This window comes from Symsagittifera roscoffensis, chromosome 7 (genome assembly GCF_963678635.1).
Source record: "Symsagittifera roscoffensis chromosome 7, txSymRosc1.1, whole genome shotgun sequence".
Lineage (NCBI taxonomy): Eukaryota > Metazoa > Xenacoelomorpha > Acoela > Convolutidae > Symsagittifera > Symsagittifera roscoffensis.
This window is the reverse complement of record NC_087068.1, coordinates 22,761,257-22,770,437: the sequence shown is the minus strand read 5'-3', so window position 1 is coordinate 22,770,437 and position 9,181 is coordinate 22,761,257. Positions and strand designations below refer to the sequence as shown.

Here is a 9,181-nt window from a genome sequence, read left to right as displayed (position 1 = left end):
TTCATGATTCTTGTTTTTTTCTGTCGCTTTACTTACACATCAAGATTACCTCCAAGCGAGTGCCTTTCCAACGGTTAAGTAGGAGTTGAACCACTTTTTTTCTTGAATTTTTGTTAACATTCAGTTATAATACGCTCTGAAGTAGTCGTAATTATTTAATTAGTGTAACAGCGGTTCCATTTGTTTTTTAAAATATACAAAAAAGGATTCAGTTTTATCGGGTGTTAACCAACACAACAGACTATGAAAGATTCTATGTTTTTCTGATTTGCTCGGTTTCACCGTTTTTCTCATAAATAAACTGTAAGATTTTGTGAGTCTCTCTCTGGTACCCTTTGAAAGTAGCCAGAAGTAAAAGCAAAGTTCGAGAAGAAAAAGCTGACATCCATTGAGTGAAGGACATCTCCTAACTTATTAGGTACCAGCTTGTCTATACAATGGTATTGTTAAATTCTTTATAATCAACTGCTAATCTGTTGTAACCTTAATTTTTTCTCAACGAGTAATGATGGGGATACCCAGTTTGAGTGAATTGGTTCAATTAGGCCGCTTTTTTCCGCTTTTGAAAGTTTTTACTTCCGTATCCACGCCGAAATTGTTTCACATCAGCGTTTAATTCGATTTAAAGTTTGATTCTATCCCAAACTTCAAAATCTGCTAAGCTGCGTAAGAAGAACTGGCTAAGTCTATCAAACCTCATCTATAATTTCGGCTTTCCATCTAATTATAATCGTGCACGCCCAGCGTAGCCTATTTGGCTGATTGAAAGGGCTCCTGATACTGCGGTCGTTCCTTGTTTCTAAAAAGTACGTTGACTTGAATCTGATTTCTTCAATCGGTGTTTTGAGCAATTTTGCATGGTTAACATGAAAAATTTCCTTTTGTGTACTCAGCACCTTCAAGAAAACTGTTTTTTATCAGTCAATTAACTGCAAGTAGTCCGGTTTGTTATTTGAGCTCCTCTATGTCTTTGGTTAAACGTTCTTGCTATTGAGGATGGTACCATTTTCATCCTTCATGACAGTTTTTACTAACTTTTGATATCTGCTGTGGATTTCTGCATTTCTCGTTGCTATTGCAAAATTTTGGACAACGGTAGCTGTTTGTGCTGATTTAGGTAGCACTGTCTAATCTTTTTACTGTACAGCACCTGTTCGCCAATCTTTAGAAAACGTTCTAGCTCGCTCAAGAAATCCAAAACAAGAATGCAAGGTAGCAGTTATCTTCCGTTATCAAAAAACCCTGAGCAAACCATTCGGGTTCGGGTTTCATTTTGATTTTGATGCGCACATTGCCAACTATTTTCAACATCGAAAAATTGGCAGCGAGTACTTTACTAAAAACAAATTTTATGCTTCCCGTTTTTCCAAGCCATTCATATGTGTCGAAGCAAATGCTATTCCTGCTGTTTAACAGCCACGGTACCAAGTTTCCGTTCAAATGTAACTTCACACTGAAACGTTAGAATTTGATAGCGGAGGAAACCTTGATGTCCTTGGTGTGGTTTGTCTCTTTTTTCAACAGCACTGTCTCCTAAATTGGTTGACTTTCGCCAAGTAAAATAATTGCGGCAATTTTACGCCCAATGACTCTTTTGTCCCTATGGTCGACGTTTTCCCTCGGGTAGATTAATTGACCTGCATGTGGTGAATCCCCTAGAGAGAATATCGTTGCACTCGGTGATCCACTATGTCTTGAGACTCGTCTGGGTACGCATTCAGCGCTAAATACTGCAATTCTGATATCGAAAAATCTTGAGAAGAATTGAAATAAAATATATCTTGAAATAATAAAATATATCCTGAAATATTGTGTATCGAATAATATTGACAGGAACTTTTACCACCTGCCAAGTTTTTGGTTTTTGTGTGTTTTACCACCTGCCAAGAGTCTATGTTTTTCTGGTTGTCCCGGGTTTCCCTGTCTTTGGCATAAATATCGCTAATTTAAGCTGAGCAAGGTTCTAGATCTCCGGTTCTTTTTTTGTCAAAAATCTCAAATAATTATTAAATAATCAGTTCTCAGACACCATGATTTAGCAATGACCTTCGCCAAACTAGTTCAGAACATGACCTTGACAATTTTCGAACAAGGAATTTTTCAATTCCCTACACTAAGTTTGTTTTTGGCCAATGTTACAGATGGACCCATTTCTGAAGAAATTTGAAGAAGGTATCATAAATGAGCTTTTGATCGAAAAAAAACAGAGAAAAGTTTGGTGAAACTTTCTACACTAGGTTAAGGTTAACAAGTGAGCAAAACGCCAAGCTTCATGGCGGGGCTAAAAGTCTCAGAAAAGACATACCACTCACACTAGTCCTAATCTTACTTTGCAGTTCTTAGGAGAAACTGAACAGGAGCTTAGTTGAACTTTGTAATAGTCTCGAGGGCTCCAACATGGAAATGAACTCATTACAGCAATTGCAATTAGCTCGGTTTGGCGATCTATTTGTCAATATCAGTGTTTTAAATAAATTCTGAAAACTCCTGCATAACATTGCAAGAAAACCAATCTACAAAACCTTAAAGGTTTTTTCTATATTCAGGGATAATTGCGAACAAACATCAAAATTTGGTGGGTATGCAAATATTCGTTTCACGAAAATATCGTTCAACTGTAAGGGTACAAAATCCATAAGTGAGGAAACCCTTCTTTGTCTTAAAGTTATAGCGGCTAGCTCTGGAGTCATCGCTGGAGTGCGGACGGTCAAGAGGGCAAAACCTTGAATAATCCGATCGCCAATAAAATTAGCTGCAAACTGCAAAAGCTTTTCTTATAAAATCATGAATTTTCAAAGAAAAACGCAAACTTTAAAAATTTATCATTTTTTTTGCTAAATTTTTGTGCACATCAAAGGCCAGTTAAAAAGTGATTGTTTTTGTTCTGGTGAACATCTAATTTGAGCCATTGAAGCTGCCTTATTTGAATTGGCATTTATAGCTCTTGCCGCACACTCAAAGTACTACAAAGCTGGTAAAAAATCCTCATAAGAAATTTGTTCGTATTTTTAAAGCAAAAATGTGCTGAAAATGGATTGGTTAGATTTAGAATGCACGAAAAAAAAACGAAATTAAAATTTTTTCTAGCTTGCCGAAGCAAAAATTCAAAAAAATTTGCAAAAATATTGTCTTAGTCATGATCAATTAGGTAGAGTGTTTAAAAATGAACAGGAAAACTTTTCGCATTTATGCTACTCTTTTCTCAGCTCAATCGAGCGAATCATTTTTCTCATTCGAAGATCCATTTCCATCAATTCCAGAACTACTGCTCTGCGTAATTCATTCAATGAAATGATCACACAGGACTTTAAAATAGCCAATCACTTGAACTATGTTTTTTTTCAAATTTGGGGGAATATTTTAGCCCTGCCTAACCTCAATTATTAAATCCAGGAACTTCTGAATTACCAATGTTTAAGTTTTGGCACATAACAGTGAAGCCATGTTATGATATGATGCAAAAAATAAACATCCGAAAACCTCTAGGACCTTGTACTGTTCCTGCTTGGGCAATATTTGATGGTGAATCAATAATTATTCAACACTTAACGTTTGTTATTAATGCCTGCATATATAAGGATGTTTTTCCGACTGAACTGAAAAAAGTAGTATGACTCCATTATTCAAAAAAAAAATCCACTAGATCCTCATCCCTATCGACTAATTTTAAAAACCTGGGCATTTTTAAAAATTTCGAAATTATTCGAATGAAATTGATTCCAAAAAATTGTTCATGAGGCTTTGTTGGATCTTTTAAAAGCTTTTGACTCTAATTCTCATAATATTCTAGTTGGAAAGTTACGCTATCTTGGCTTTTAACAGAAGCTAATACATTAATTGAAGTTTTTGAATGACTCATAAAGAGTCATATTGAATGGAAGTTTTTTGCATTGTTTGAAATCAAAGAAGGTGTGCCACAAGAAACAGTACTGGGTCCGTTGTTGTTCAATTTATATTTTAATGATTTTCAAAGACGTATCTGCTATGAATGTAATTTGGCACAGCATGCAGACAATTGCAAGGCGTATGCGTCGTTTATAATTTCAAGTGATGCACTGAGTCAATTATAAAAATCCTTACACGAGCTTACTTCCTTTTCTGCTGAGAAATTGTTAAATCTAAATGCGTCAAAATCGAGTTTTTAACTTTTCTATCAAAAAAATGATAAACAGAAATTGGAATCAGACCGTCTTGTTATCAATGATCATTTTGTAGAGAAAAAATCTGAATGCAAAAACTTAGGTTTTATTCTAGATTCTAATCTTTCATTTCGAACTCAAAAAAAACGCAAAGAAACGGCTCAAGGAATTGAGACCATAGATACAATTCGACAAATAATGTCCGCAATGTCTTTGATTGCCTTGCTTCACTGTTTAGTTTTTTGTCCCTTGCCCGATTATATTCTAGGCCCTTGTTGAACTCGTCCTTCATATTGGTGGTTATAGATTTTTTTAGTGTGAGGGTTTATATTTAACTGAATTTTGAATTGCATTGGTAAGCACCATACATACTTCGCTATGTTTTACAAAAACACTTACAAACTGAAATACATTATTATGTGACAATTTACTCACATTTATTGTTAAACAAGTTTTAGATTGTTTTATTGATTTAATAATTGTTCATCTTGAGAGCAATAGCAGTGGATTTGAGCTCGTCTGTTTTCTCCTTGATCTTCTGCAGCTGTTGTGCATTCAGAGTCTGTTTACCCTCTCCCACCTTGCCCGATCTGATGAAATTGGGCACCCCGGGAATGTCCACGTTTTTCTTCATGTGCTCAAACCCACTCACCTGCAAGAAATAAACCCCAATGCAGGTATTATACCCTAGATAGCTATGCTTCATAATGATACCCAATGCTTCATAGGTAATACAAACTGTCAACAAACTTGCACCCAATTTTCTTGTCGAAGTTCTGTATAAAAAGAATGACCGAACATCTAGTATTACGAAAATAACGATATTATCTGGCTGGGATCGGAAAAGTTCACCGGCTGCCAATAGAAGATACCAGAATTTGTCTTGCCTCTCGCAAATTTTAACCCCCCCCCCCCGTACTCTAACTCTATTCATTCAGGAGAGCCAATAAATTAGACAACGTCCATTCAGTAAACTACTTTTAACTACTCTGATTCGTAATGCTAACCTGTGCCATTTCCTTCACCTCTTCGCTGGACACTGTCTTCCCGATGAAGCCAGCTAGTTTCTCTATCTCTCCCTCCAAGTCTGCTTTCATGGTCTCGTAGTTGAGAAAATGCACTTTGGCCCCTGGGTACTTCTCCAACGCTTTAGCCCAGTCTCGATACCTGAAGTTTACTTTTCATCAAGATTTTGAAAAATTATTCTATTAAATAGTGTCATCTATACCTACAGGGTTTTTTACGAAATATATTTCATCAATTTCATCATTTCTCACAGTGGTTAGAAGTATTAAGATTCTGCGTCTGAAGCATGCTAAACTGATTTTCATGAAAAGTGTGATTTGTATCTTGACTATCATTTTCTGAACCTTCTGATGATATTATATGACGTTTTTCTTAAAGCTTCGGAACACGGATTTTTATAATGAGAGTGATTTTAAAAAATTTGATTCGAATTGATTAGAACCCTCACTATTTTTCAGTATCACGCAATATTTGCATCTCGCTGAAAAAATCTTCAAATAAATTCAGACTGATTCTGATAAACGATCGATAAAAAAATTTAATTGATAGAACTAGAGCTTTAGTACAATAATTTTAGTACCAATTGAAGTATCCGCCGTATGTGTGTTGGTCTGAAAGGAATGCCTCCAGCATGGCGTCCAGACTTCCATTGTACTGGATCCACACTATGTTTCTGTAGAAGTGGTAGTGACTCACCAGGGTGTCGGCAGGGTCACGCTGGATGAAGATCATCTTCGCACCTGTTTATGAAGAAGATGACTACCATTTATTCACAAGGGAAAGGACCATTATACGAGCTGTTAGTTCTATACGGATATATCGCTATTGTGCTCCTGCTTTGAAACAACATGCAATTTTCCGGCTGGGTATTGTTGACTCGAATCCGCAGGCAACGAGTACGGATCATGGCGGGTCTCTAAGTACCCATCCTTCGATTGAGAGAAAAAGATACAATTTAGAGACACTTTAGAGGAAAAGTTACAAAGCAAAACAAAATACATTTAAATAACAAGGATACGATAGCCAGTTGCGGTGCAAGTAGCACAGAAAGTTCATTAAACCAGATACATTAAAAAACAAAAAATAAATAGTTTAACTTCAACAAAAAATCGGGCCGATTTGTGTTCGTGGTGTGATGAGAGGAACTGGAAAAAATTATTATGTGTGGTACCTGATTTTGCATGGTCAAAAAGTAAAAACAAAAATATAGTAAAATACACTCGAAGATAAAGCTCCTCCCCACTTTCAGTAGTCGAAACAAAAAGTCTACATAAAACTGTTTTCTTTGAAAAACTTGCTTCAAGTTGAGATTAATCAGCCGAGGAATTTTTGCAAGAGGTTTCCTCTAAAATATTTTAGACTGATTTTAGAATGAACTTTTCCTTGTCACTATGATTTTTTCCAACAAAAGTTGTGAGTCAAAATCCAGCTGACTTCTTGAAACTCTGGAAGAAAATCTTAACTCTTTTACGATATAACTATAAGTATTTTAAAAGGAAAATGGGAACTGGTACACAACCGCATCATTACTAGTCGAAATCGTACTTGCCTTTGCTCAGAATATCCGGCAGCAAACTAGCCGGCAGATGACTCTTGATGAACCTCGGTCTGGCCTGTGTCTGTGCCAGTTGCAGTCCATCATAGGCGGGACAGTCTGGGTGTTCTGGCTGAGTAAAGTCGAGGAAAGGGAATCTGGCTTCGACGTCTATAGTTGAGGCTACTGCAACTCCTTCGAGGAGACAAGCGAGGATTTTCTCAGTCCAGGTGGTTCCTACCAAAAAATGATTAAACTCAGAGACGGATTGGGTTGGTGGAGATAGGTTCACCTTTCAACGGTTACTCGGTTCGTTTTCGATGAACTCACCCTTGGCGCCAAAAACAGTAATTTTAAAAGAAGAGTGGCAAAAAGTCGAAGAAGTTTTTTTGTCGAATACTTTCAAAACAGTTTACAAAAATCAAAAATTTCGAAATTGTGATTGACCTATGAAGAAGGTAGTCAAAAAATTTCCTCTCCCTGGTAGAAATAGATTGCTGTGACATTATAGATTACCATACCAACCAGTTCTGGGGTAGCTCACAATAAAAGTGTCATCTTCGTACACTTCCATATATGGTATCTTCTGGATGCTCTGCTTGTCCACAAAGTCCTCCAACACCACCCCCTTGTACTTGTAGCAGTCTTTGATCACACAGACGTCGTTACTAACACTGAGGAAGTCAACTGATGACTCATTTTTTTTCTCATCGGATGATGAACCAGTCACGTGATCAGACATTGTGGGCTTCTGATTCTCCCTTCTGGGTGTTCTGGTTTATACCTTCAACAAAAACGAAAATGGACTCGCGTTCTTGAAAAAATAACTGAGGGAAAAAACAGAATTTAAATTGTATTTCAATTAAATTTGCACTGAAAAAAGAGATCCGAAAGTTTTCATTTCTAATTTTTTTTGGGCATATGCATCGGACAATGGTCAAAATATATAGAAAAATTTGTTCCAAAGACATTTTTTTCTGATGAAACATCTCTAAAATATAGTTTTCCTCGCGGATAAAAATGGATATTAGAAATCGCTATTTCTCAAGTCTAAGAGGAACACCAAATTTGGTCAAATTTCACGAATCTCCTTAGAAACGTTTCCGTGATCTGGTCTGCATTTTGTAAAATTTTTGACCGCGCCGATGACAGAAACAACTCCGTCATACTTTAAGGATTAATTTCAAATCTAACCTCCAAAGTAATTGATTGCGCGTCGATTCTTACCTTTTATCCCTCGTGGCAACTGTTCCACCTAATTTTTAACACCTCGTTTTTCGCTTCGAAATGAAAGCAGAGGCTTAGGAACTTCAGAATCAGTAAGAGCTGGAGAACTAAGCATAGTAATCTCTAATATTATGCGTAGAACCGCATTAAGAGCTTCTCTCAGATAAAAACGTGTTTGATAGAACGGCGATGTTTGTTCATTGTTATTCAACTTTTCTCAAACTCAGCTGATAGCAAGGTAACTCTCAGCATATGAAGCATATGATTTGAATAATTCATTGATACCTCAAAAAAGTAAACCACTTTTGAAGAGTTTTGCTAATAAGAAATACAAACTATTTGGCAATATTTTTTCGGATCATAAAATTTTTTAATAAGACTCGAAGCAGGAAAATCAATTTTTGGGACATTTAAGGCCTGAAGCCTATCATACACGAACTTCGTGTCAAAACAACCAAACGTTTTTATTGTCAAAAAAGATATTCGGTTCTGAAAGGAAAAATCCTAACAATTCAAACACTAAATATTTCAATTTGCCTGAAATTTTATTTTATGAGTGTAACAAATTGTTTTTTTTGTCCATTCTTTTCGTTCAATTTGATGTTCTGCCAATCTAACAAACAAAAACTGTCATAGAACAAATATGAACTAGATCATGGTAAGAAAACACAAAACGAAAAGAGGGAAATGGAATGGTAAACGAACCGTGCTAAGACTGAAATGCAAGTAAATTTTAGAACTGAGAATTAGTTATTGCCGTTATAACTGTAAAAATTACCATGTACAAGCTTGGTCCACGAGATTTATACCAATTGTAAAAAATACAGCACATCAGCAGATCGAAAGTGTTTTTAGCCGATACAATCAGTCGCAACGGCCTTCCCTTCCGAGGTTTCTCCTCCCTGGTTGGTATCCACGTGTTAGTTCCAGATTTTTGCAGCCGATAAAAATGGCATCTCTTTTGACACCCAAGGATATATCCGCGAGCTACGCGAGCACGAAGGCTATATTTTCGGATTGGTTGAAGAATTGGCGCAAACGCTGGATCCTCCCCTCTAAACATCCCGCTGATATGAGTTTAGCGACATCATTTATGTGTTCGGAATATGATACTAACAGTTGTCTATGATATGCACAGAATTCTTTTAGTGAATAGTTAGCAAGCTAACAAAGCTCAGATGCTTCTAGGATGCATATCATATGCCTTATGATCCAAAACTTATATCTTTCAACATCATTCCTTGAATATTTAAGT

The 9,181-nt window shown here is 36.3% G+C and overlaps 2 protein-coding genes across 2 annotated transcripts in view; both read right to left on the bottom strand.

Annotated features, from left to right (window-relative positions):
- LOC134852192 (GTP:AMP phosphotransferase AK3, mitochondrial-like) overlaps window positions 1-9,181 on the bottom strand; it is a 40,378-nt gene that overhangs the window by 30,949 nt on the left and 248 nt on the right. The gene's annotated exons all lie outside the window — the stretch shown is intronic.
- LOC134851067 (sulfotransferase 1A3-like) lies at window positions 4,454-8,635 on the bottom strand. Its single transcript, XM_063866970.1, has 6 exons — window positions 7,927-8,635; window positions 7,225-7,483; window positions 6,715-6,936; window positions 5,746-5,905; window positions 5,147-5,306; window positions 4,454-4,791 (listed from the first exon to the last, which is right to left on the bottom strand). Exons 2-6 carry the CDS (start codon window positions 7,439-7,441, stop codon window positions 4,612-4,614), a joined length of 939 nt encoding a protein of 312 aa, XP_063723040.1. The 5' UTR covers window positions 7,442-7,483; window positions 7,927-8,635; the 3' UTR covers window positions 4,454-4,611.

Coding starts and splice junctions, on each gene's coding strand:
- LOC134851067 (XM_063866970.1), bottom strand. CDS start 7,441: ATGTCTGATCACGTGACTGGTTCATCATCCGATGAGAAAAAAAATGAG. Junction 6,937..7,224: donor TGTGAGCTACCCCAGAACTG/GTTGGTATGGTA, acceptor ATTTTTTGGTAG/GAACCACCTGGACTGAGAAA. Junction 4,792..5,146: donor AGGTGAAGGAAATGGCACAG/GTTAGCATTACG, acceptor TATTTCTTGCAG/GTGAGTGGGTTTGAGCACAT.